The sequence below is a fragment of the Clavelina lepadiformis genome, chromosome 1 (assembly GCF_947623445.1).
Source record: "Clavelina lepadiformis chromosome 1, kaClaLepa1.1, whole genome shotgun sequence".
Classification (NCBI taxonomy): domain Eukaryota; kingdom Metazoa; phylum Chordata; class Ascidiacea; order Aplousobranchia; family Clavelinidae; genus Clavelina; species Clavelina lepadiformis.
The window spans coordinates 20,235,172-20,261,359 of record NC_135240.1 but is presented as its reverse complement, the minus strand read 5'-3'; the positions used below and the strand labels follow the sequence as shown (position 1 = coordinate 20,261,359).

The 26,188-nt window shown below is 36.0% G+C and overlaps 4 protein-coding genes across 5 annotated transcripts; 2 read left to right on the top strand and 2 right to left on the bottom strand.

Moving 5' to 3' along the window:
• Nucleotides 1-292: 292 nt before the first annotated feature.
• Nucleotides 293-2,984, bottom strand: LOC143460177 (uncharacterized). Its single transcript, XM_076957595.1, has one exon. It carries the CDS (start codon nucleotides 1,830-1,832, stop codon nucleotides 471-473), a length of 1,362 nt encoding a protein of 453 aa, XP_076813710.1. The 5' UTR covers nucleotides 1,833-2,984; the 3' UTR covers nucleotides 293-470.
• Nucleotides 2,985-3,674: 690 nt separating this feature from the next.
• Nucleotides 3,675-8,716, bottom strand: LOC143460165 (uncharacterized). Its single transcript, XM_076957584.1, has one exon. The coding sequence runs from the start codon at nucleotides 5,184-5,186 to the stop codon at nucleotides 3,927-3,929; it is 1,260 nt and encodes a 419-aa protein (XP_076813699.1). The 5' UTR covers nucleotides 5,187-8,716; the 3' UTR covers nucleotides 3,675-3,926.
• Nucleotides 8,717-9,086: 370 nt separating this feature from the next.
• Nucleotides 9,087-18,197, top strand: LOC143456921 (uncharacterized). 2 transcript variants are annotated; one of them, XM_076955207.1, is made up of 16 exons: nucleotides 9,087-9,211; nucleotides 9,523-9,600; nucleotides 12,550-12,688; nucleotides 13,028-13,116; nucleotides 13,267-13,372; nucleotides 13,521-13,643; nucleotides 13,875-14,064; nucleotides 15,446-15,547; nucleotides 15,936-16,028; nucleotides 16,193-16,319; nucleotides 16,449-16,570; nucleotides 16,664-16,755; nucleotides 16,877-17,043; nucleotides 17,163-17,296; nucleotides 17,555-17,668; nucleotides 17,858-18,197. In XM_076955207.1, the coding sequence occupies exons 1-16, from the start codon at nucleotides 9,166-9,168 to the stop codon at nucleotides 18,050-18,052; spliced, it is 1,917 nt and encodes a 638-aa protein (XP_076811322.1). In that variant the 5' UTR covers nucleotides 9,087-9,165; the 3' UTR covers nucleotides 18,053-18,197. The 2 variants fall into 2 exon arrangements, with proteins under 2 accessions (XP_076811322.1, XP_076811320.1); XM_076955205.1 differs by having other exon boundaries at nucleotides 15,395-15,547.
• A 2,090-nt stretch (nucleotides 18,198-20,287) lies between these two features.
• Nucleotides 20,288-25,288, top strand: LOC143444124 (uncharacterized). Its single transcript, XM_076943249.1, has 12 exons — nucleotides 20,288-20,308; nucleotides 20,381-20,453; nucleotides 21,140-21,336; nucleotides 21,515-21,619; nucleotides 21,787-21,871; nucleotides 22,345-22,481; nucleotides 22,601-22,747; nucleotides 22,826-22,926; nucleotides 23,184-23,298; nucleotides 23,398-23,568; nucleotides 23,658-23,765; nucleotides 24,019-25,288. Exons 2-12 carry the CDS (start codon nucleotides 20,422-20,424, stop codon nucleotides 24,165-24,167), a joined length of 1,347 nt encoding a protein of 448 aa, XP_076799364.1. The 5' UTR covers nucleotides 20,288-20,308; nucleotides 20,381-20,421; the 3' UTR covers nucleotides 24,168-25,288.
• The last annotated feature ends 900 nt before the right edge of the window (nucleotides 25,289-26,188 follow it).

The following is a 26,188-nucleotide window of genomic DNA, read 5'->3' as shown; positions in this document are numbered from 1 at the left end:
GCTCTATGCGTCGCATTAAATCGGTTAGTATTACGTCATACATATCTACAAATTTGTCTGGTTGATACTTTCTTCAATAAGTTGTCTACACCAGTCTATAGGCCTACCATTGCACTCCTATAGCGATGGCGCTGAGTAATTGAGCGTATAAATCTAAATTAAGCTATTCTTTGTCAACACAAGGTGATGAACAATGTAAGATTGTAAATTGCTGTGCAAAATACGTTCTTCTCTCAAGTTTTATTATAATACGCCAATTCGTTGTGCGTCAATCTCTTGAAGTTATGAGTTGTAACAAACCTATAGGTTATCTTGATAGCTACAAACTTTTATTCAGCTTAATCCCCACATTTTGGTAATACACTATAATGTTAACGAATATTATGGAATATAGTCTAATCGTATTTCACGTAACAACGCTTTAAAAACAACACAGAAATTGTATATGAATGGTTGCAAAGAAAATGACTTTAGTAAATCCAACCGCCAGCCCGCTTAACACCCAAAGCAATTTTTATATAGATGGCTGCCGCATCTTTTCGAAATTCTTGATTTCTTATGCTGTATATTACGCAGTTCCAAAAACTATTACTTAAGCAGACAATAGCTAGCCAAGTTACTAAGCTATTGTGAGCGTCGTAGTACATTACTCCTCTCGTGGCCATGGCAATGCACACTGGAAGAAAGGCCAAAGTAAAAGTTACCACAACTATAGCCAGTGTAACAGCTAGACGACGCTGTTGCATATTAATACATTTTGAACATCTATGAGAAGTATTAACGTTGTTATGGCTGACTGTGTTCATAACAGGACAGCTATCATTAACACGAGTCTCCACCTCTTTGTCTTCAGTCATTGCAGACAAGCAGTTCTCTTCCACACCTTCAATCGTGTGTAGTTCCATAGAAACGCTTCTCGGTGTTTCCTTGAGCACTTGGCGTTTTGCCACGATGAACGTTAATGCACTGAAAAACCACATTCCAACTAAAGGTATGGCGATTAAAACTGCAAAAATGATCAGTCCTTCGTTCGCGGATACAAAAAGTATAATAGTCCATCCTCTAAAGTCGGTGTCGTCGCGAAAAAACGGAAACAATCCAACGATAACCCCTGCAACCCAGGTACACATAATAGAAATTATTGTAAATCTACTCCAGAAAACTTGCTTCTTTATGTATGAAAAAGGATATGCAATTGCAAAGAAGCGGTCCGCGCTTGCTATCATTAACGTTAGGCATGAGACAGCCCAAGACGTAAATGTTATGCAACCAATCACTGTGTAATAGGTTTGATATGCAGTATCCAGTGAACTTGGTTGAAAATACGAGGCAGACACATATCTATTTGTTATTCTTCCGTTAGCGAGAAGGTGTTGCCAAGTGAATCTATGTTTGAAGTTGATGAAAAAATTTATCACTGCACAGGGACAAACGATAAGACCCAACAGTAGATCGGCACAAGCAAGAGATAACTTGTAATAAAGCTGAGATCGCGCAACAGAATTCTTTTGCTTGTCGATCCGCAACCGTTTTGTGTACACCATCAACACGGTAATATTTGCTAGGCATATAAGTATACCCAAGGTAACGTAAAGTGCTACCTGAACACCATAACTAACTTTACATGGTGATGGAAGACAATTCCAAATAATTTCAGGATAAGAGCATGAAAAATCGTTGCACAGCTCAACATACAGAAATTCATAACTTGTATTAGTATTTAAGGTTGGATAATCCGCCATAGTCACAAATTGGTAATCTCTATGATAAATGTGTGAAGATCCAAAGCTTTTTCTGCAAATAAACCAAATATTGAATCTTTCTAACACCATATATCAACAATCACAATGCGAGGGGCTTTAAAAGACATTAAAGCTATATGTGCCGCAGTGAGCCGTTATAATAACAAACTTGAAGTCGAATGTTATTACTGAGACGAGAAAATTACAGGTATAAACTTTGCTATACCCCGCAGTGGGGATATTTCCCATCAATTTCGTAATTCTTCGAAAATAATTTAGACCTAAATTGAAATTTCTAGTTTTTGACAACATCACAAACCCCTTTACAAACGATATTTATTGGTAGAATTTTCACAAGAACTACCAAATTTAAACATGGAATGAGAAAATGAATATTTTGACAAAAACTGTATCCAAAAACCTATGATACGTCTTGCTGTTAAATTGCATTGTACCGCGTTCTATCCATGAACAAAAGAGGATTTGTGCACACAACCAAATACAACTTAGTATGTTCTATTAATGATGAAGTCTTGTTTATCACCCATTCTTTCGCCAACAACTTTCCAAGCAAAAGCTCTTGTACGTTTAAGGCGGCATTTCCTAAGGTAATATATTCCCCAAATTTTTAATAAATTGGTCTCTGTTATTTTGTTTTCTGAAAATATGTATTAATATTAACAAATTTACCGAAATTATTATGTTTCACTGAGCAGACGTATATACAGTATAGCTACCAATATCTAATTGATTTCCAATAAGCCTGCTGTCTATATTAGGCCTACATGCAACCTGGTTTCTTGCAAATTATGGCCCTGGTTAATCAAATGAAATGCTTTGGTCTGCTTTTTATCTTAAACTAACCAAATCGTCCAGGCAACCACACAGCAGTTTTCGTGAATTTACCGTACGATTTACTGTTCACGCCGTCTTCTCTTAGAAAATACGTGTAATTTACTCAAATCTTTCACCAAAGTGCTTGTCTTTTCTCAGGTTTCTTCTGCGGGGAGCTTCACGGCTGACTAGCACGCAGAATAATAGTAGGCAACGGAAATGAACCAGTTAATAGACTATACTTATAACAGTTAAAAAGAAGAGAGTAACAGAAAAAAAGTTGTTCTTTTGCGCTGCTCCTGATGAAAACATTTTGGCATCGATTTTGAAAAGTTACACATTCCTAATAATAGCCTTGCAGTTGTAGCATGTTTTATACTTGTCGCTACCATCTCTACGGCCTACACAGTGCGGTTCCCAACTGGATTAAAGTTATACATTAGTTCCTGATAAATAGCGTATTTAGTTAAAACTTCAAAGTTGGACTTCGCGAGAAAGGATTTATTGCATTTTGGAGTCTATACAAGCAGAAAAAGGCTGGAAACCACTGCCCTACGCAGTTGTCGACCGATATACATATATAATTTTAGGGGTGTACCAAATCGTGTTTTTAGACTCTAGAGGATCCGTTCGTAACCTAGTTATAAATTATTTCGACCAAATCATGCAACTATATAGTATTGCAAGTATTCGTATCGTAAAAAGAATGAAACAGTGCCTTAAACCGCGGCTTATATAACTAAGGTACTGCGATAAATGAACTAACATTATAGCCTATACTTATAGTTGTAACTCGTAACAGAAGGCTTTGTAAATTACTGCACATCCTTGGATTTCCTCTTACATGCAACAAGTGAGTTACAATACATGTGTGAGAACTTCAAGGCATAGGCACTTCTCACTTTTTATTGACTTAGTTTAAAAAAAGCTAAATAGGCTAAGGTCTTTTGCGATGATTTTACAGGGCTTTTTTGCACTCCCATATTATATAGGCATGATAATCATGGTTTGAAATACGTGAAATATTTGTCGAATATTTCTTAATTTAAGGCAAAATGCTCTCATATTTTTATTACACGCACAATCAGGACGAATGCAAGAGGCAAGACAGCAAAAAGCATATTTATTAAGACGTTTCAGTCGATACTACAATCGGCATTATTATTAGTGTTATGAAGAAACAATTGACGTATGCTACGAGATTTATAACTGCGGCAGTTGGAAAGAAAAATGGCAGTTGAAAAGGGCGAAGGATGTGAGTGCGTAGCCACCAAAAGCGTGTAGAGTTGCATTAACTTACACAGTAGGTCTAGAAGCCATGAGATTAATAGCAGTTTAGATTAATACCCATTAACATGCACGTTCAGTAAAGCAACAAAAACAACTACGGTATATGGCTGCGGCATCCTTTCGAAACTCCTTTTGTCTTACACTGTATATTATGCAGTTCCAAAAGCTATTGCTAATGCAGAGAACAGAAAGCCATATAATCAAGTTGTTGTGTTCTTCGTAATATGTTCCACCGGACACAGACAATGCGATGCACACTGGAAGAAATGCCAACGTAAATGTTCCAACAACTATTGCCAGTGTGACTGCTAATCGACGTTGTTGCTCGTGAACAGTTTTTAAACTTCCGTCAGGCGATTCTCCATCAGTGTGACTCACATCGTTTGAAGCACTGCTGCCTTTAACTTCCCCATTTGGCTCCTCGTTATCATCAATCATTGTCTGCAAAACTGTATCTCCGGCATCGCTGACTGCGTTTAGCTCAAGGTGAACATTTATTTGTTGTGTCGTTCTTAACTGACGTTTCGCAGTTACGAACGTTAGTATATTAAATAACCACATTCCAACCAAAGGTATAGCGATAAGCACAGCGACAATAATTAGTCCTTCAGCACCGGACACAAAAAGTATAATAGTCCATCCTTCAAACTCAGTATCATCGCGAATCAATGGTATGCATCCTATCACTGTTCCTACACCCCAGCAACAAATGATAGCAGCAATGGTAAAAAGCGTATTTCCGCAGCCTCGTTTTTTCAAGTAAAACTTTGGGTATGCGATTGCCAAAAAACGATCCGCGCTTGCGAGCATCAATGTCATACACGACACAGCCCAAGACGTAAATGTTATGCAACCAATTACGGTGTAGTAGATTTGATAAGCAGTATTCAGAAAGCTTGGGTGAAAAAACGACGCGTATACAATGTTATCCCATATACTTTGAGCAGCAAGAAGATGCTGCCAAGTATAATTTCCTTTGAAGTTGATAAAAAAATTTATCACTGCACAGGGACAAACAATAAAACCCATTAACAAATCGGCACAAGCAAGAGATAACTTGTAATATATTTGTGGTCGACCAATAAAATCCCTTTGATTTCCGTCTCGAAGTCGTTTCACATACACCAGCAACACAGTTATATTTGCTACACAAATTAGAATTCCTAAGGTTGTGAATAGTGACACCAATATTGTGTAATTGACCTTGCAGTGCGGTGGAAGACAGTTCCATATGATTTCTGGAAATTTGCATGAAAAATCACCACATAGTCGAACGTTTAGAAAATGATATGAGTCATTGACAACTAATACACTTGCCATATTTAAGAAAAAATATTCCCCTATACTTTATTCTACAAAGTTGATGAAAAAAATAATAATTCAATATATCTTGATACAGACCACAACCAAATGTAACCTTATTGTAATGAGAGTGATTATTTCACGGTAAGTTGGTCGCGCAACGGAAAGGTGAGAACAATAGGTATGCAAAAAGTTCATTTAACCTATTTCGAGTTTAACTAAGGTTCAAACTAGAGTACGAGGAAAATTTAGGTTACTGTGTTATAACTAGGGCGATTATTTGTTGACCTAAAAAACGAAAATTTTTGACCTAAAATTGAAACTTTTGACAACGTTTGACATTAAAAAACTTTTTTTGAAAAGTTTTGACGTATGAAGAACTCAAGTAGGTAAATTACGTATTATTGTACAAAAATTACATGTAATTCCAAGTTTTGTTGTCATGTGTGTTTGATATTTTTGGCATTTCGAAAAATGACAAACAGCTATGAAAATTTAGCAGCTTTTTAAGAAAAAACAAGACCTTGGTTATTCTTGAATAAAACTGCTGATTAAACAGTTAAGTTGAAAAACAGGGTAAGGAAGTGGACACACGTAGAAATAGGACAGAATACAAAATAAGTGGCAACGAGCGAAATATGGCTGTAGGCTAATCTAACTAAAACGAAAGTCTAACAGAAGGGCAAAAATCTGAACACAGACCTAGCCTACTCTGAAAAGGGAAATAAGCTAATTACAAATCACTGCCAAAAAAACTGCAGCTAAGACACAAAAACTGTTCAATTTGTCTAAACTAAAGATACATGAAGTATCTAAAGCAAAACCGAAGCAAGAGCTGCACCTAACCTACAGCTGCCGCAAAATGACTTAGGACCTTCCAAATATTTTACACATTTTGAGGTGTGTTGAGCATCACACCATATTAACCTAATTATTTCACTTAATGGTTTATAATTCACAATAAGTAGACAATGGGCCAATTACAACAGTATAAAGTTGGCTACATGGCTTAAAATTAAAATGAAAAGTTCACTGACAGTGCAACCTCTGCGACACCACGATAATGCAGTTTGTAAACAATTTTGACCTAACGCTATAAATTTTGACCAATTTTCGACAAGTCAAAAAATAATCGCCCTAGTTATAACATTTAAGTTAGATTAACAAAAAACATGAAAATAGCTTAGGACAGGGCTTCCCAAACTGGGGGTCGCGACCCCTTGCGGGGTCGCGTAACAAACTTCAGGAGTCGCAGAGCTTATACCAATTTTACACGAAGTACTGCATATACTGTACTATTGTTGCAATTGTGCAAAATACCATCCTAAACTGAGTTAGATTTTACGTAAATAGGCCTTGCTCTAGTACTACAGTAAATTGTAGGACTTCATTAATTGACAGTTGATGAACGTTACCGCATACGCACCACGTGTCACAGCTGGATACACAACTTTTTCTTTTTGCGCTTCGATTTATGACGCCATAGAATTCTCTACCTTTGCGGACGTACGAGAGATTAATTACCGAAAACACAGCTTTAACTTAAGGAATTTAAACGTGAAGGGTCGCGGAAAACTTCGGAAGTTTGAAAGGGGTCGCGAGCAAAAAAGTTTGGGAAGCCCTGGCTTAGGACATACGATTTTCCCCGTGAAATAGTAATAGCCTATTATAATTTTAAAGTCAGTGTCATGAAAATAGTTCACTTTCATATTTACAGTCAACGAAATTGTCATAATACTTAATGTGCTTAATGTTACGTTCAAATATTTTACTCATTGGAGAAAAATAGATCATAGGCAGAAAAATGGTTATATGAGTTAGTGAGTGCATTCATTTGTAATTTATGTCGCCGCACCCCTGTGTCAGTGTATAATTGCATTCGCGTATGACTAGTATATGTGCTTTATCATTTGCATACATTGAGGCGTCGGTCGATTTGTGCCGTCATTTGCGAATGCATGACCCGAGCACATGCACGCATAGTCCTCAAAACCCTCCGTTTTATTTGTTACTTCTTAACAAAAAATTGGTTAATCTGTTATTTGTTTGCTAATTTGTTATATTCACAAAAGAATTCGGTTACTTGCTACTTGTTTACCTTTTTGCTAGAGCCTACTTACTTTGCAGTGCTCAACTTACAATGAGGTTTGAACTGAAGTTAACGAAAACAAGCTTCGTCTGCTTTCAAATACGATTAAATAAAGTTACGAGAAACGAAGTTTGCCTTCAATACGTAATACTATGCACAAAAGTCTCAGTTAACCAACTTTACGCCGGTAGGTAATTGAGAATCAAGCGGCGTTACTTTTCGATGTGTTTTCCAATACTGCTGGTTATTAGGCCAAAAGCTTCTTGAAGCAAAATATGGCAACCTTCGACACTGCATATACATTTTCTGTTAAGCTTCTACCTACTAAAGTAATAAAAAACAATCGTTTATATAGGTATTTATAAATTTGCAATAACCATAAATGGTTTAGCGACATTGATCTGATCAAACTTTCCACTTCTGCTTCTTTGCCTGAATTTCTCAATGAACCTTAACAGCTGCAAATGCTAGTAAACCTGTTTCACGTACACTTACCCCTTCTCTCTACAGTGCGTTTCGCTTCATTGATTTTGCGAGGTGGGAACATTCATAAACCTACCATAGTATCCTATCAACGTACATTCCATTGCCTTAATCATGCGGTCAGCGGCGTATATTTTGGATTGAATGGTTGAATTGTTCTGGGTATAATCGGGTTGAATTGACCTGTAGCGGCATGGGTGGCATTTTTAATACCATTACAACATTTCTTGGAAAAGTGCTTTCCAGTTATTGATTGAAGTTTATGAACTTGTTTTTTGATAACACTTCAACTGTCGTTTGATATTTGGAAACCCACTCTAAATAACTTCGTGTGAACACTCCTTTTAGTACGTTCCCAGGTTGTTTCCAGCACCTGTGCTGATAAGAAATCTTTATTGCAAATGCCCGCTTCTTAACTTTATACTGATAAATAATTTATCTACGTGTCAGCTTCAACTACATATAGGCCTTACTCCAATTGCCAACACATTGTTTTCCTCGCTGCACATGTTCTGAAATGCTGCGTTATTCTTCTGGTATTGGTACTGAAAAAGTGCCGCAGCTGCACAATTTTGCTTGTATCTGTATGATCTATATGTTGAAGCTAGTCTTACTAAAATTGTGTCTCCTATACAGCTATCTAAAGCGAAAGTATATGCAGAATAGACAATACGGTCAAAAGCAGGGGCGGGCAACATACGGCCAGCGGGCCGGATTCGGCCCGCGACGGGATTTTGAGCGGTCCGCAGACAGTTTCCGGTCTTACATGATAATGTCGCCTGCGACCACATTCTGCCGCAATCCCTGTATTGCGTCACTAAATAAGTCCAAGTTTGCCAACCTGAGAAAGATGTCCATGAATCTACTTGTTCTGTTCGGGTCTACATACATTTGTGAGCAAACATTTTCGACCATGAACATTAATAAGACAAAGCTGCCTTCCAATCTATTCACGAATCCGGCCCGCCAAGAACTTCATTTTCTCATATCAGACCCGCCGACCGAAGAAGTTGCCCGCCCCTGGACAAAAGGAATAAATACGTTGCATTTATCGACGTCACAGCCTGCGTCATTATCACTTCTTTTACTGGCTACTTCATAAAGTTGTAGTTGAACAAATTACTTCCGTGCTGGGCTGCAAAAACACTTGAAGTATACCATATACTTCCTTCTTGATTTTGCTTGTCGTATAGCTCACGCAATTCAAAACTTCATTGATGTATAATTTATTTTAAGACAGGGTGCAAATGTCCGCGAATTCAAAACTGTATATACTGTACATATAAATTTACGAAATAGATTGAGTTAGCGGTACATAACAAAAGCTAACAACAACTTGTATGAAACCAATAATGATCTCTTTTTAAGGAAAAGTATTTAGTGATGCATTAAGTTCTTTAGAAATTTTTAGGAAGATTTTTTGATATGGAATACTTGTCCAGGTTCTTGAAAGCATTTGCATTCGTTGTCGGTAAGTAAAGTCGTTCCAGCTTGTCGAAGGATCCATATCAATTTTATTGAAGGATATGTCTAACACGGGAACAAACTGAACAACACAGTAAAAATATCATCATCTGATGGAATAAGTTCCAGGCCACATTTAAATAAGTACCGTATGTAAACGATATGAGAACAGGGAGAACCTATTGCTTTGCTGAAATGATTTAAACCATTTTGAACTCTTTGCCGTGTTGATATTACTTTCTTCATACAAATACGCGTCATTTCAAAAAGATGTGCCATTGACGTTACTATGTATGATTTATATTTTCCGCTTTGCAGCCTTAATCGGATCTTTCACTAAATTTACGTCAGCTCAGTTTGGTTACTCTACATGTCCTACTGGTTTTGTACAACGGGGTAAGTAGCCAAGAAATTTTTGATCAGTTGACAAGTTTTTCAAAATAAATTTTTGCTGTGCCCACATAACGCAGGCACTCTAGTTACAGTCAAAGTTATTTTCCATGTTGCTTGTAAAATTACTTGAAAGCCGAAAAGTAATATAATCTATAGGCCTATAGGCCTACTAAGCTTAAATCTATTTTATAGGCCTAACCAAATTTCTAGTTTGTAATTTTCACAAACTATCTATAGCATTTAAATGGCAGCGTAACCTACATATGGTGAAATAGTAACTTCTCGTGATGGGATTCAAACTTTTTTGCAATGGAGTGGGTTCTTTACGGCTTAAATCCTTCAAGGAATCGAAAGGGGTTTGACAAACTGACGAGCAAACTGGTTTTATCACATCGGGACAAAATAGATTGTATTAGATTAATTGTACTTATACAGCTATCACATAGCCTACATATAAATTTAAAACAATTTGTCTCCAAATGTGGAATACGTTTTGAACCAAAAGTATCTTTTCCAAGGATAGTTATTAAGTTTTGGTGCTGGCACTCCAAGACGTCGGGTGAAATAACAATGGGTAAGTTGAAGCAGTGACTGACTTAACAATTCGGTTTACCGAATTCATGCAAAACATTTGAATCCCATCACTGGTCTTTTCCCAGCGTTTGATGACATCAGCTTTCAAGGTTTTTTCTGGTGAAACAAGCACAGAATTAATAATTAGTTTAACTGTCGTATGTTCATACGTAAAACCTACTTGTTACTGTAATATAATTTTTATCCACTCTATCCATAGATATTACATTACAGTGTACATTAGCTATATGTAATACTATGCACTATGTTTACATTTCTAAAAACGCAACAAGAACATGCATTTATGAAGTAAACACACGTTTCACAATAGGGGTTTGCCCAAAGCCGAAAATTAGAAATGTTTGTATGACGTTGCTGTTAGGTAAAATCTGTAGGTTAAGATTTCCCTGAGGACGAAGGTGATGTTTGATATACAGTGAGACCTCGTTAATCCGGACCACTTCGTTTCGTCAAAAAATTTCGGTTTAGCGGGGTTTCCGGATTATCGGAAAGTAAAAAATCAATCAATCTTGCAAATGCAGCACCGTGTTCAAAACGCAGTGTGCACCTTACTCCAATTCTAAGTACCGACTTTCTGGCTGGACAGCAACTAAAATAAAATTATATTTTTTGTATGATCCGACCCAGTGTCGAACCCCAGAACCACTGTATTAAAGACGAATGCTCTCCAAGTGACGAACATTCGGCCGCAAATCGGTTTGACAACCGCTCTTGCATGGCGAAGCATTCCGGCGGGACCAGCAGTCTTGAACTTTCTTTGACCTGTTTCCAATCTTTGCGCAATGCGATATATTAAGCTGATAGCACGATTGAGTTGCAGCAGTATGTCTTCAATAGATTGCCGCACTCAACCGATGTTACTGTACGTATTTTTTTGCGACCGCGGAAGTGTTGTTTGTTACTGTTGATGAACAACTTATTTTTTCATTTCTAAAATACTGTACAGTATTTCATAGTATGACTAAAAAGCTGTGCGGCTAAATTTTTTTACAAAGCGCAATACTGTACTTTTGAATCAATAAAGACCGCAACGTGTAACTACATACTGTATTAGGACAATCGAGAATCATTTTCGCTTAACTGTTAATAATCCGGTTTATCGGATTTTATTGCTATTGATTTAGCACATTTGTTCCAAAACTTTTGTGTCGGAGTCGGACAGCGGGGTTTCCGGATTAAAGGGGTAAAATGCATAGGAAGAAATCCGTTCCCGGCAGTTTTGTGTCGGATAGCGGGGATTCCGGTTGTTCGGGGTCCGGATTAACGAGGTCCCACTGTACATGCAAACGCATTTTAAATGTTCGCCGACTGTCAGCTTAGAAATTCAAAGAGCATGCCAAGCTTTTTTTAAATTAAAAGTAGATTACAAAATCTCTAGAAAAAGTAACTGTAGAAAACTCAAAAGACTAAGTCTCGGCGTCTACCAATTATTTATGCTTGTTGCCTTCGTTTACGCTGTAGTTAACCTTTAACCTTTCTTACCCGGATCCGGATATTGGAGGTTAAGTAATTTCATAATTATGCTATGAACTGGTGAATAAAAATATTTATGAATGTTATCGCTAGAGTTTTTATTGGCAGCATTCATTGCCTGACTGGATAGCAAAAGCAAACAAAAATTATTTTCAGCCACCTTTGGCAGATGCAGATCTTTGGACCTTTGATCTATGTTTTATTTTGCAATCAGCAAAGCTCATTTATATGCAAGAATGTTTAAAACAGGCTAGAAGCATTGAAAATGTTTCTACTTTGAAACAAAACGTGTGGTACCGATATGTTTAAAAGCATTGTGGCAATCTTGTTCATCCTTCGAATTAAACGCCGCTCCAAACATTACCTACCGAAGGCTAAAACCAAACTTGGTTTTAGTCAATGCAAGTATACAAATATAATTAATCCAAGTCGTATTGAACAATTACAGTGTGATCGTTGGCTAGTACAAATGTTGATGCAAACAAACCACTTAATCTTGTAAACCTACTGTTAACTTAAAGAAACCAATTTTTTGAGTGATATTATGTGTTTAGCATTATGCACACATTTTTTTTATTCGTGTTTGGAACTATTCTAGAAGCAAGTGTCGATTCTTGCGTATTTGATTTAAGATTCTTTTTTTTTTCACATCCCTGGCAACTACTGACAACATCACTTTTGAATAGTTTCAAACTTTGGCTAGTAGCAAAACAGTACTTTATTTTTCCCACACTCTTTAGAAGCATTTTTGGTATCATTGTTTAAATAAACTCAATTTTCATAAAGATGATAACATTTTCTTCAAAATGCTGCGAAAATCGGTCAAATTAAATAATAAAGTGCATGAGCAAAAAACTTAATGAGTTTTCTATTTTTGTTTTGAAGGTAGTGCATGTTACAAACTTTCAAACCAACTCCAAGTGACACACCAACAAGCAATATATTTATGCTCAGTGATTGGTGCAAAACTAGCTGAAGTTTCTGAACAAGCTGACTATGAAAATATTTCTAACTGGATCAAACGGTTGTTTTTGAAACAATGCCTTGAATGTGTTAGAAAAATATTTTTAAGATAATTATGAAGAAAGAGAGTGTAAAATTTATTCCAGTTATTGAAATTGTAGCTTTGATTTTATTGTTCCATATTTAAATACCTGATTGATTGTATTGAAGTACAAGCATTACACAGTGTAATTACTTGCATTTTTGTTTGTTAGTAAACAACGGACGTCCAAAAATCTAAATGAAACTTGAATATTGTCAGCTTTGTTGTCTGTACCATGGCATCGGCACCATTGCTAACTTACACATTACCTTACTCAAACTGTTTTATGTAATGCATAAAGTTTCTATTTTGATCCAGAAATGGATACCGGAATCAAAATTACTGGGTCAGTTATCATCGAGCCTCCAGTGAAAGAAATAACGGTCATGGTAAATCCACACAAAATTGTAAGTTGCTACTGGTGATTGCTCTTGACATTTACATTATTTATCATATTATGAGCATTATTATTCTTGGCAAGGTGCAAAGATATACAGCAGCACAAGTATTATAAGCATTTTTACACGGTTTTATACTGAAATGCTGTTTGATTGCAGCTGATGACAACTGCTTTGTTATTTTACATCATCCAACTTATCAACGAAGCAATGCTGCCTGTAGCAACCACAACTCATTTGTTTGTCAACATAGATCAGTCATAACGTATACTTTCTTGTACTAAATAAATCCTTAATCTACACATATGTTGTATTTTTTTGGCATTTTTCATGTTTCTATGTGAAATTTGGGAGATATTATTTAACCCATACATGTTATAAACTTTTACTTACCACGTTTTGATATTTTTTAGTTCTGATAATTCTGCTAGAAATGCAGGTGACTTCTCCTGCATAGGAAAACATGGCTATTTTCCTTACGAAGGCAGTTGTAGTCTTTACATTCTGTGCTTTAATGGAGAAAAGCACATCTACAGGTTAAATCTATTTCTCTCTTTGTAATAGAATTTTTTATGAAGGATTAATGTTTAAACTTTGTGAAATACATAGTTTACAGTTTATTAACTTGAGAAATGTCTATTTTTGAATGAATTTTTGAACAAAAATTTTTGTAAGTCTTACCTATAGTAAAAATAAAAAAAGTTTTAATAGACTATCAATTACAAATGTTGATGTTATTTTAACTTTTTGTCTTTACGAAACTGTAGGTGTGCTGAGAACAGTGTGTATGTTAAAGAGCTGCATCGTTGTTCTGCTGATGTTCAATGCATTGAAGAAAACCCTAACAATGATAGTGAAACAGGTGATAGCCAAGCAGACAGTGAAAACGAAAATGAAGAAAATTTGGACTTGCGATGTGCTAATGACTTTATGAAGCACAATTCAAAATGTTATAAGGTGCCTACATCTAATTATGCAGCTTTACTAAAAAGGTGCAGAAAATAGTAAGTGGGTCCCACACTTGATATCAAGTGTTGGGGCATGAGAAGTTAAAGTTCCCTCTGTCCTGAGCCAACAATACTAATGAGTAATGATAGTAGAGTGGCTGGTTTCTGTTTCTTGACACAGTTTGACATTATGCCTGGCGTTTTTGGAGACAGAATCGGTCTTTTAACTTTCTCCAACAGTCTCCAAAAATTTATACTTGTGCAGTTACAGTATGAATGTAGCAATTAGTGTGAGCTTTATATAACTTTGTGATGCAATGATTCCTGCCGTTGAGAGAACTTGGTTGAGCCACACCACTCCATTGTCATTCGACTCTTCAGAAGGGGTTGTTCCCCAACATCACAGGCTGATTAATTATCATAGACAAAATTTTATTCTAAAAGAATGCCTTTTTAATGGAAGACAGTTACTAAATCAACTTAAGTAGCAGTAAAAAGTGAAGTTAAACTTAAACGGCAAACCCCACAAGTCTTAAAAACTCACATTCTCTAAAAATTTCTCTGCTGTTGCCAAAATTAAACCTTAAATGAAAATTATATCTAATCATGGTATTTCACCATAAAGGGAGAGCTTTTTTAAAATATTTTACAAGGGATTTAAACTTGGATCAGTGATCAGTAAGCAGTACCTTAAGCACTGCTCTATGAGTATTCTAAAATATTATTAGAATGGCAGTTGACTATATAACGAATAAACACTTAACTATTGCTTTAGAACAGGGGTGGGCAAACTACGGCCCGCAGTCCCATTTTATGCGGCCTGCCGGCACTTGCAGAAACTCCTACCCATCACTTATTGTTTTAATTAAACAGGTTACATGACAAAATATTATTCCCTTTACGAGTGTGTTTTTCTCTTCACTTTCAGTGCGTAAACACACACACGTCAGTCGCGCATGTATTGCAACATGCTCTCAGCAACTACCCGTACACTTCTCACGCATTGTTTGATCATAAAATACAAATACGGTAGCGGCTACCGTAGGCCTTTGTGATGATGATTGCATAGCTTTAAACGTAACTGAGTGTGAAATACAAAAATTGTGTTTAATATGAATATGCGTTTATTTACACACCGGGTAAATTTTCCTACTTTGTAATGAGAGTGTGCGGCCCCCCGGCTGCAACATTTTTTCAAATGTGGCCCTCAGTACAAAAAGTTTGCCCACCCCTGCTTTAGAAAATGGTTCACAGACAAGGAAATCTTAAATGACTTTTTAACTTAATTAAAGTCTCAAATGCTGATGCACTAATATCAAAATTAATTTATTCTTGTTCAGGTTTTTCATAATGATGTAACTTGGGATGCAGCTAATGAGAGTTGTTCACAGAATCATGCTAGGCTGGTAACAATAGCCAGTCATGACGTAATGGAGTTTCTGCGGAGATTAATTCGAGGACATACCTGTGAAGAGAGTGCCTGTGAAGATGAGGTATATTTTTAAAGTGAACAATGAGCAATAACCCGAACAAAATCTAGATTACATTTAAACAAAATTGGTATCTTTTGGTCTAATATCGTATGATATCATAGACCTCAATATACTGCATTGTACCTTCTGAAATAATATTTATGTGCATGGAAATAATTCTTCTTCTTACTTCTGGGTAATTTGTAATGTATGTTCCATCTCTATTCAACTTCAGTCAATCCAACTTCTGTCAAATCAGCCCCTGTCAACTTGGTGCATTATGCTTTACTTCGAACTGATTTAAAAAGAGGTTAAATGTATGGAAGTTGAATTGACCAGGTTGACCATTGCAAATTTATGAGCAATGAATTGATATAAACAACTATTGATATTACTCATGTCCTTATAGGTTCACGATTATTGGATTGGCTTGAATGATAAAGCTGAACCTGACACATATGTGTGGAGTGATGGAACCACACTGACTAGCAGTAGTTACCATGTATTTTTCTAACTTAAGTAGTATATACGCCATTAGTAGTTTATTTATTTTACTTCCACTTAGTACATTTTACAGTATATCTTATGCACAATAGTTTTATTATACATATACTATATTCATTATAAATATTTATGTAATCTGTGTATTTGTTACATTTGGGACAGAACTGGTCAAAACGAGCTAGAAGGAGGCACAAGTTCTTAAAGGAGTGTGTTAGGTTATCACCACTTTATAAATTTAAATGGCTTGATTCAATCTGTAATGAAGAATATAGTTATATCTGTGAAAAAGGCAAGAATATTATGAAATTGTTTGTGGCGTATTCAGATTGTAAGACGAAATTTGAAATGAGACTTTTGAAGTTTTAAAGGAAAAATGTCTGAGACAAACACCTGAAACATACTGCTATATACTTTTTAGCTGCCGTAGACTCGCTAACACCAAAGTTTGCCAATTGTGGACAAGTTTACAGAGATGATATGCCTCGAACGGAAGCAATAGTTGGAGGCATTGCCGCTAATCAGCTAAATCACCCTTGGCTGGTACATTTGGTTAATATAATCTTACGATTCTTAGGTTATGTTATTGACATTGTGATGTCGTACAACTTCCTTTTTATTTACCATCTATTACAGGCGTCACTACGCTTCAATGGCAAGCACAAATGTGGAGCTAGTCTTATTGACCCATGTTGGATAATGACAGCAGCACATTGTGTGTCACTCCCGTAAGTTGAATTGTAGAATTCTAGAATCAAATCATTCCATAGTAGTTTTGTTCCTGGTGCGTTTACATTTTCCTTGTAGATTGTTTAACTTTAGTTAAAATTGACGTATGTTGTTTTCCAGGACCGTTGCACCCGAGGAGATGCCAACAGAAGCAGTGTTGGGAGACTACAACCTGCTACAACCAGAAGATACTGAAGAAACTTTATCCATTGAACATATTCTACTTCATCCTGAATGGAATCCTTTTCCTGTTCCAACAAATGATATCGCTCTTCTCAAACTTCGACGTGTGTTTAGCATACTAAAATCCATCGTCAACATTTATATTGTTTTTGATACTTTTATTTCATTGCTGATTTATTTATAAATTTTATTATCACTAAATCAAACGTTTTTTAAATAATAGAATGTTCTCGAAAACACAATCCAGTTTGTTTACCATCATTGACTCAAGAAGACTTCGCAACCGGAACCGTATGTAACATTGCTGGATATGGCTCAGTGAATGCCAAGCGAAGAGTTTACCCAGATAGATTAATGGTTAGAAATTATTTTGTTTTTCGTGTCCATCTGTTTTCATAATAACATTACCTTTACCTGAATATCAGCGTAACATTTGCGACGACAGTATTTACATAATGATCTGGAATCGATATAAAGGGTTTGCATAGATGTTGGTGTCGCTGTACACGACTATACAGCTATTACCACATTGCTGTGGAGTTTTGCAATGATCCAGCCGAAACTGGTATTTTTTTCCTTTTTTAATCTTATGTTGACGTATCCATTTACATGCAGGAAGCATCAGTACCCTTGATAGATTTCCAAACTTGCCAGTCTCTCTATATGCAACCTATAAAGCGTCGTCGAAAAACTTACATCATGGATTCGATGCTTTGCGCTGGAATCTTGGTTTGTCTGAGTTTTTTTAAATTTTTTTTTAATATTTTTCGTTTGTGTTGGTTGAAAGGTGTTGTGCAAAAGAACACAAATGACCTGCGAGCGTTAATTTTTTGCCACCTTCTCACAGTGTTCAGTAAATCGCTAACCGTAACGAAAATTTTAATTGAACTTATTTACTACAACGAGGCTAAATTTTAGGCGGGTGGTGTGGATTCTTGCCAAGGTGACAGCGGCGGGCCATTGACTTGCAGCCGCACCGATGACGACCCACAAACTCAATGGGGTGTTGTGTCGTGGGGAAACGGATGTGCAAAACGCAACAAGCCTGGAGTGTATACTAGAGTCGCCCTGTTTGTCGAATGGATTAAAAATGTCACCAATATCGATTTTTAAACCAAACGTCTGTGCTGCTGTTTTATGAATTCTTTTGTTTAATTATTAATTAAAACAAAGGCTGAGTGTTTTGTTGTTTTCTTGTGTCGTTAACAACTACTGGACTCATACCGTAGTTGCAATGTAAATAAAGTGTATGATATAGGAGGGTGGTAAACAGTGAAACGCTTCAAAATATTTGTCAACTTGTTATAAGTTACTTAAACAGTCGATATGTACAAAAGTGTCAAATTTCCGCCTTAAAATAAAAGCAATTTGACAAATATTTAACTTGGTTGAAATTTTGCTAAATCCGACCGATTCTGTTGAGGCTGCTTTCCATTTCTTTGTGTACTCGAGCACTTATTTAAAATTCTCAAGTATACCAGCTACAGGAAGCCTCCGACGATTAACTGTTGTGTAAATGTTTAAGATTTTTACGTTGAAATTGCATCAACTTTGTTCTTTTAACTATTCAAACGGGCGTTGATCAATAATGGAAAGATGAATCATATTGAAAGGAAATTCACATTCCGTATCCTCCCCAACAGCAAGGAGATTTTTTTCTGAAAGTAATACCTAATTTAGACCTATAGCCTATAGGTAAATAATACATACTTTGTACAATGGTAATAGTCCGGCATTGCTGATACAATAAAATGATCTATTTTGCGTGAAATCTCTTGTTAAACACAGTGCTTTCTTAGATTCATTCTTGGAAAGGTACGCTTTCTATTGTTCCCTATAGATGGACGTAAACTGGAATTAGTTACGAGAGAGATCCTATTGAGATTTCCTAAGCAAACAAACTAAAATAAGGGTAGATGATGGATGCCTTTTCGTCTGCCTACTCTGAGAAATAGTTCCTTAAATGAGTTACGAGCTGATATCGGGAAACAATTTCAAGAAAAATGTTCCCTGGATGAAGGTTATTAAAAAGTTGTTATAAAGCATAGGTTATTAAAACCCATGCAAGCATAAATCTCCAAACGCCAATATAGATTGCCGTATTTCATTTATTTACGAGCTGTAGTTGCCCTAATAGGTTTCATTGCAAAAAACGGAAAGCAAAGCTGCGTTTTGGTTTTATTTACCGTCAAAAACAAGCCAAGCGGTGTGAGGTTATAGTTAAGTGTTTCTTCGTGGTTCCTGTATCAACTTATCGCTCAAAGTTGATATAAGCTTGAGAGGCTTCAGTGTGTGCAAGTAGGTTCAGTGGGTGCTTTAGCTCTTTAAATACCGTTTCAAAGCAAAGCGCTATTGTTGATTGTCCGATACGATCGCCGCGAGTTTCATAATAAATTTTTCGAAAAAACGTTTTGAGATGTTTTGAGACGTTTTGAGACGTTTTGAGACGTTTTGAGACGTTTTGAGACGTTTTGAGACCTTTGGCATAACTTGCAATGTTGGAAACAAGACCCTAATCCGGTTAAAATGGGTAAACATTTTCCTGGAAAGTGCGATAGGTATTGTTTCGATGATTATACCGTTTGTCAAAAAAAGAAAATGAAACTCTGGTACACATGACAACAGTAAGGCGGTCCTCATTCGGAAACAAAAGCTTGTGTAGCGTGATATCTTTTATAAACTCTCTAGACATTTAAAAGAAAAGAATACACAAGATAGCTTTCTGTAAAAGATGGAACATAAAAGAATTTCTTCGCTTCAAAAGAATTAAAGTTAGAGGAACAGCTTATTATACAAATAATATTCATTATTTTTTTCTATTTTACAAGCAAGAACAATAGTTTGCGTAAAACGAGCAAAAAGTAATGAGGCAGAATTATTGGTCCAGTTAAAACAGCAAAACGAGTCAGAGAAATAGTTTAATTTGAAAATCAATTTGGGTAATTTGAAGTATAAAAAGTATTTCACCATGCGGGTATTGTGTTGTATAAATACAATGAAGTAAGAAAATAATTATTGCTTTTACATAATTCATTTAACTAAAACACCTCAAACCATGGTATATAAGAGTTAATTTGATATAAATTCAACCCTGCGTTGATTAATTGTTATACGTTTACAAAATATGCTAAAAAGATAAAAAGCGATAATGCTCTGTTTACAGACGAACAATTATAACCATCGATCGACAGTTGTCTGCGCTACACAAAATTTACCCGACGCTAATTTAACCCAAGAGGGCGAGTTTAAAAGCGAAGGGCTCTTTAGAAAACTCGATGACAAACTTGAACAAGCTTACCTTTCAATACGCCTTAGTTTAGAAAAGTCTGCAACAGATGGTTAGCTCTACCAAAGTGCAAATTGTGTTAGGTATGTTTGGCAAAATCTAACCTTCAAAATACCTGTGTAAATATTAACTGTTTTAACTTATTATTACAATAGACAGGTAATTTTGCTATAGGATAAAAAGTAAGAATTTGGAAATGATAGCAAGTGTTCAAAGACCATCATCGAGGTAAGAAAACCAACATGCTAACAATTTTTATTGTCTTAAACTTTAGAGTGTAGTAAAATAAATATATTCGTCGGTTCATTCGTTACGTTGTATAATGACCGGACAGACTTAGGCAAAAGAAACGCGACCTGCACAATCGATGTAAATAGTCTTCAACTGAAACGTTCGGCAAAACGTTGCTCTCGCCATATTAAAGAATATATACTGTAGAACAAAAAATTCTTTCCACAATACCCAAAAAAAATATATTGCTATCTATTGTAGGATACAGCTATATTAAATTGCATTGTATTGGGTGAGCTAAAAATGGGTTTATTTTGAAAAGGTGGCAGAGGTATTTTGGCTTTTAATACAAGCTATTGCACTGGCAAAGGTGTCGAATTTCCATCAGTACAGAATAAGCGTGTAGAGGTCGAGCACACAAAAGGTGCTTGGCGGTGAAATATGATAAAATGGTCAAGCAAACTGTTGATGGTACATAGGAGAATAATTCCATAGCCATTATTCTCTTTAGTAAATGATGTCCCTGCTATCTTTCTCGTGTGAGACTTTTCCTGTAAAGCGCTTCTTAATTACTTTGCTCACTAGAACTGCAGGTCAAGGAGCGCACAACAGACTATTGAAATAATTTCGTCTAAAACCTTATTTCAGTAATTCATAAAAAATGTTAAAACATCCATCTTTAGTTTCAGCGTGTTCAAACCTGACAACAAACCTTTGGTTGTACGAAGCACCCTGGGAGATGTTTTTGAGACTTCAAAGCCAGGATCTCGAATTAAAAAGAAGAAAAGGAAGCTCCTTAGTGACGTTCCTGCTCCAGCAGTACCTCCATTAGAATCGAACCTTAATCTGCCTCTTCCGCCCAGATTGTCTACTGGATCAGGTAGCGTTATTTTGTGCTTTAGATCCGTTTTATTTGCGTTGAATTATCTTTGTACTAAAAACAAACATATCTTACATTACAATATCCTAAAGAAAATAACTTGTAAAAAATCGGATAACAAATAACCAAATTTCCTTAACTTAAAAAATCCTAAATAAGTGTCATTGAAATATCATAGCGAAAAGACCAGACTCTAAACTCGGCTCACGCTTTGGTGCATACAGTCAAGCTTCATTTTTTTCGAGGCATAATCCCCATCCGGTCAGAGTGCGACATATCGAAGGTAAGTGAATGGTTTCGATGTTTCTGTGGATGGTTTAGCTGTTAGAGATTGAGACATAGTTTCAAAAATTAAAAGCTACTGTAGGCCTACACTGTTGAAAATCGAATAAATGCGCTTTGGTGTGTAATAAATGCGATATTGAGTTTAAAAAAAGTATTTTCATACAGGTCTAAACGGGGTGCCAATATGTGCAGTTCATGATGACGGCTATTTTCCTCTTCCCAGAATAGGTATTGCTACACCATCCACGAGGTAGGTTGTATTCGCGCTTGTGCATTTGCCGATTTCACCTTTGTTCGTTTACCTTGAACACTCCGATTATTGCGCAATATTCTTCTTTTACGACAAAAATACGTGATATCAAAATATTTGTCTTATAATAAATATACAAGCTCCAAGGTGACCTTATCACAAAGCAATGAAATAAACCACAAAAGACCACCGGAAAATAGGGTCGTGCACGGTTAGAAATACCACAATAGAAATATATAACCACGTGGGGTAACCATTTTGAAAATACTTTGTGCTCGATTTTGTGACCTCTTCGTCCTTAATACTTCTTAATACTCAATTGAATTAAAGATAGACTTGTAGTTTTTGTCAATCAAAGGAAACATTGACCGATACAAAAGTTTAACAGTCCAACTCAATCATTGTGCAAATTCCTAATAGCAGCCTATTTCGACCTACGGTAAACGTGTAGTAACGTGCATACTGTTGTGCAGAGAAAGAGAAAATTTTATAAAGAATTACGTTTCGTCTACCGCGTTGGGAATAAACAGCACTAAATTTCCTATTAACACCATCACTGGACTTCAAAATTATCCGTTCAAGGAGAAAGCTGTTCCAAGGATAGGCCTTAGTAAGTTTTAAGTTACGTTTGCTTAGTCTGTTTTTGTAACCCACTTTGCTTTGTTTAAGCAGAGAAGCTATTGACGAAGATACGAGTTGGTATTAGATAATAATTACTTAATTTTCAAGTTCCAATCACCGACTCGTGGAGAAATGAACTGCGAGAACTGTGCACCAAAGCGGGGTTGGTGTCGGACGAACAACCGGCACCTTACAAGCCTGCCAGCCAGACGGTGCCTCATCCCATGACGCCAGCACGCAAAACCCTTTACTCAGGTATCAATCTGAAATTGAAATAGCGCTTGGGTGAATCTAAACAATGATTATATTTTTGCGACTTTGTTTGCTTTGTAGCACAAACTGGTCGCGTTATTCCACCACCGTCAAGGGCAATGTCGCGACAAAGTGTTCGCAATGAATCGAGTCTGTCTCGCCATATTAACCAACACTATTCGGTATGTAAATAGTCTGCTTTCTTTTTCACTAACCTTTAAAGGAACAGTTTCTGTAGTACACCTTCAGGTTTACTTAACACCGACAATCCGACGTTTAAGCATAATGACACACCTCGTACCAATAGCGAAACATAATGCCAATATGAGCTTCAATCGTTATACGAAATGTGAAATATATATTAGCACAACAACTTCATGTATTGACTGACGATTAGAGCATTATAGACTGTTTTCTGTATATAAGCCTTTCATTGCAGCACATCACAGCCTTCCCTGACACTGAAACTCTGATGTTGGAGATGTTGTGTCAGATCCTACAAACTGACTCCATTCCGTCAGTTCAGCAATGGCTGGTTTCTTCAGGAGACAGAGGTACAAGAAAACAGTTTTAATTTTGCTAAACATGACTGAACTACTCTTTCTTTGGCTAGACAGCTAGACAATTCCCTTTTATTAACCATCCCATTTTAGAGAAGACACTTGTACTGGGTCTTATTAAAAATGCCATGAACCAAGAAGAAACGATCTTACGTGAGGAGATGCGACAAGAGGCGGCTGCAATTAAAACTCCACTTCCACGCTCTCGTGCTGGCACTGCCCCAAAGCCAGAATTCCTGGAGACTGATCTTCCAGCTGAAGATGGTGAAACTTTCAACATTGAAAATAGTTGTTCCCATGTACTAGGTGTCTGCACCCTTGACTGTATTTAACTATAGTTGGTAATATTTCAGATATTATTGGGCGAATCAAGTCCAGCACACCAAGACCTATGTCGAAGTTGTCAAGAAGGTCGCTTTCACGATCCTCACTTGGAAAACGCACCCCTGCTCCTTCACCAGGTGGGATGCTATAGGACAGTATTTATAACATACTTTACAAAGAAAGCCATTATACCCATTATTCGTTATTAATAGCCTACCCCTTATACCGCCATATGTGAAAACATAGCCTACGTTGTGCATTGCTTTAAAAAATCGGTTCCAATCACAATAATTAATCTTATTTAGTTTTGTGCAGAACAGATGATACGTTTATCCAAATATAACACAAAGCACTATTTAAACGCGATTCAAATTTTTTTGAATTATGCAGCGCCTGAAATTCAAGCTACAATGAGATTTAACAAAGGATCGGCCGCATCCCAGAGATTGCCACCATTGCCTAAAATTGATGAAGGAGAAGAAGAGAAAGAGAATCTAGGGTTCGCTGAAGAAGCAGAAGTTGACGCTAAAGGAAACTAATTGCCTGACGATTTCAAGCCATATATAAATTAATATATCTTGGACTTATCTATTTGCAACTGCTAAAGAAAACAATCTCCTCAATCACCATTTTACATCAGTGGTTATAATACCTGAAAATGTGTATACGATCGAGCCTTTTAGTCACTACACAGAAGACGAAAGAGATAATGGTTTTGTTTGAGCGATCTTGTACTTATTAGCCGGCAAGTTTAATTGGTGGAGCCTTTTCTCACCATTTGAAGAAGGTAGCAGTCTCCTTTTCGCCTTCTGAATAGTGAGTAAAAGGCCCTACCGTTTGTGACACTGACATAACTTATTTTTATTATTTTTTTGACAAAGAGTAGTTTGATTATCTTATACCGCATCATCCGCATGATTCAGTGTTATAAAAACATGGTGTTTATTGCGATAAAATGGTGCCTTGCTTAAAACAAATGTCTTGTAAGCTTATACCAAATTGTTGTCCTCTTGTTATACTTTTAAAAAATATTACTTTTTGTTATACTTTTATTAACTTGTTCAATGATAAATTGCATAAATCACAACAAAAAATGTAGATTTATATCAATGCAGGCTGTTAACCATTGCTGTTATCATGGGGTGATTCTAAAAAAATTTTTAATAACATGCACAAATCTATGTTTTTAAAAATTTTTGGCAAAGTCTTTTTGTTACTTGTTCTTGCTTGCATTTTCAATTGTGTTACTCGCTTGCTTTTTTGTTTCGACACATAGCCTTTAGTCCAATTGTCAAAATTAGCCTAGGCCTACTTGTATGTATCTTTACAAAGTTCAGGCATCAAGCATAAAAATATACTTTTCTCCTCGGTGCTAAACTGTATCCTACTTCAATTCGCTGTTCTTGAAATTAACTTGATCTATATTTTTTTTATAAAATGTAACTTTTATTTTAATGCTATAACTTATAAATAGCATCACTTCAAGAAAGTGTACTTCGTATCAAAGCATAACTTTCTGTTATGCTATTTTTAATGTTTAAATTATTGTTTGCCCGTGCAAATGACACTAGTAATAGCTAAATAAAAATTGTAGATCACAAGTATAGCTATAACTTTCCAAACCTAATTGCGAATCTATCATCAACAAAGAATTCGAATTGTTCTGAAGAATAAATACGTGATATATTTTACTGGTTCTACCACAATGTCGGTATAACATAAGCCAATTAATTTCTTAAGAAACAAAATAATCTAACTTGTAAGTAAATCAACCTAAAATATTTTCTTAACCGAGAACTATTTCACTGCTTACAAACGCTAATCCCCGAATCCCTCTCAATCAGCGCCGGATTTACACGGTGGAGTGCCCTGGAGCCCAGCATTGGTGGAACACCTTTCATTAATAAAATTAAAATACGAAACAAGATATAATTTTGCACTCTTAAGGTTAACTTTGTCTTTTTTGACTTTTATACTCGACTTAAAATTTTATATTTTTAATTTTTAATTAATAAAATTAAAATTTAAGCGCCACAAAGTTTAAATCCCCGAACTTGGCTACCCCTCCCAAATGCGCAAATTGAAAAGTGTTGTGCTTTTACCGCTCAAATACCGCTTTAAAACGTCTTAAACGAAATCTATTTTCGTATCTATGTGGACAATACGCCAACCAAATAATAGTTTTCACTTTTTAAGATGCGGTGTAGGCTACAACATGGCAGGATTAGCTCGCATATATCGATTTTGTAACCTTGTAAACCCGCCTATTAATTAATTATATTATTCTTATGCGTTTTCTGTGCAGGTTGTAACTGATAAGTAGTCGCAAACAAGGAAATATACAATAAACAAAATATACTGAAAACGTAAAAAGGTCTACGGTTTAAAAACTTTAGGTTCGGAATGGCTCAATGCCTCCTCCCTAAATACACTTGTGTTAGCATAAAATTGTATTTAGGAGGGTAAATGACATAAATTCTGAAAACGTTTTAAAATTTTGACGTTTTTCGGAACGGCATTTTTACGTCAATCTGCTGAAATAGATTTGTCCCAAAAATAT

Coding starts and splice junctions, on each gene's coding strand:
- LOC143444124 (XM_076943249.1), top strand. CDS start 20,422: ATGATAGCAAGTGTTCAAAGACCATCATCGAG. Junction 21,872..22,344: donor ATTGCTACACCATCCACGAG/GTAGGTTGTATT, acceptor ACTGTTGTGCAG/AGAAAGAGAAAATTTTATAA. Junction 22,482..22,600: donor TGTTCCAAGGATAGGCCTTA/GTAAGTTTTAAG, acceptor TTAATTTTCAAG/TTCCAATCACCGACTCGTGG.
- LOC143456921 (XM_076955205.1), top strand. CDS start 9,166: ATGGAATACTTGTCCAGGTTCTTGAAAGCATTTGCATTCGTTGTCG. Junction 9,601..12,549: donor TACTGGTTTTGTACAACGGG/GTAAGTAGCCAA, acceptor TTTGTTTTGAAG/GTAGTGCATGTTACAAACTT. Junction 16,756..16,876: donor GCACATTGTGTGTCACTCCC/GTAAGTTGAATT, acceptor GTTGTTTTCCAG/GACCGTTGCACCCGAGGAGA.
- LOC143460165 (XM_076957584.1), bottom strand. CDS start 5,186: ATGGCAAGTGTATTAGTTGTCAATGACTCATATCATTTTCTAAACGTT.
- LOC143460177 (XM_076957595.1), bottom strand. CDS start 1,832: ATGGTGTTAGAAAGATTCAATATTTGGTTTATTTGCAGAAAAAGCTTT.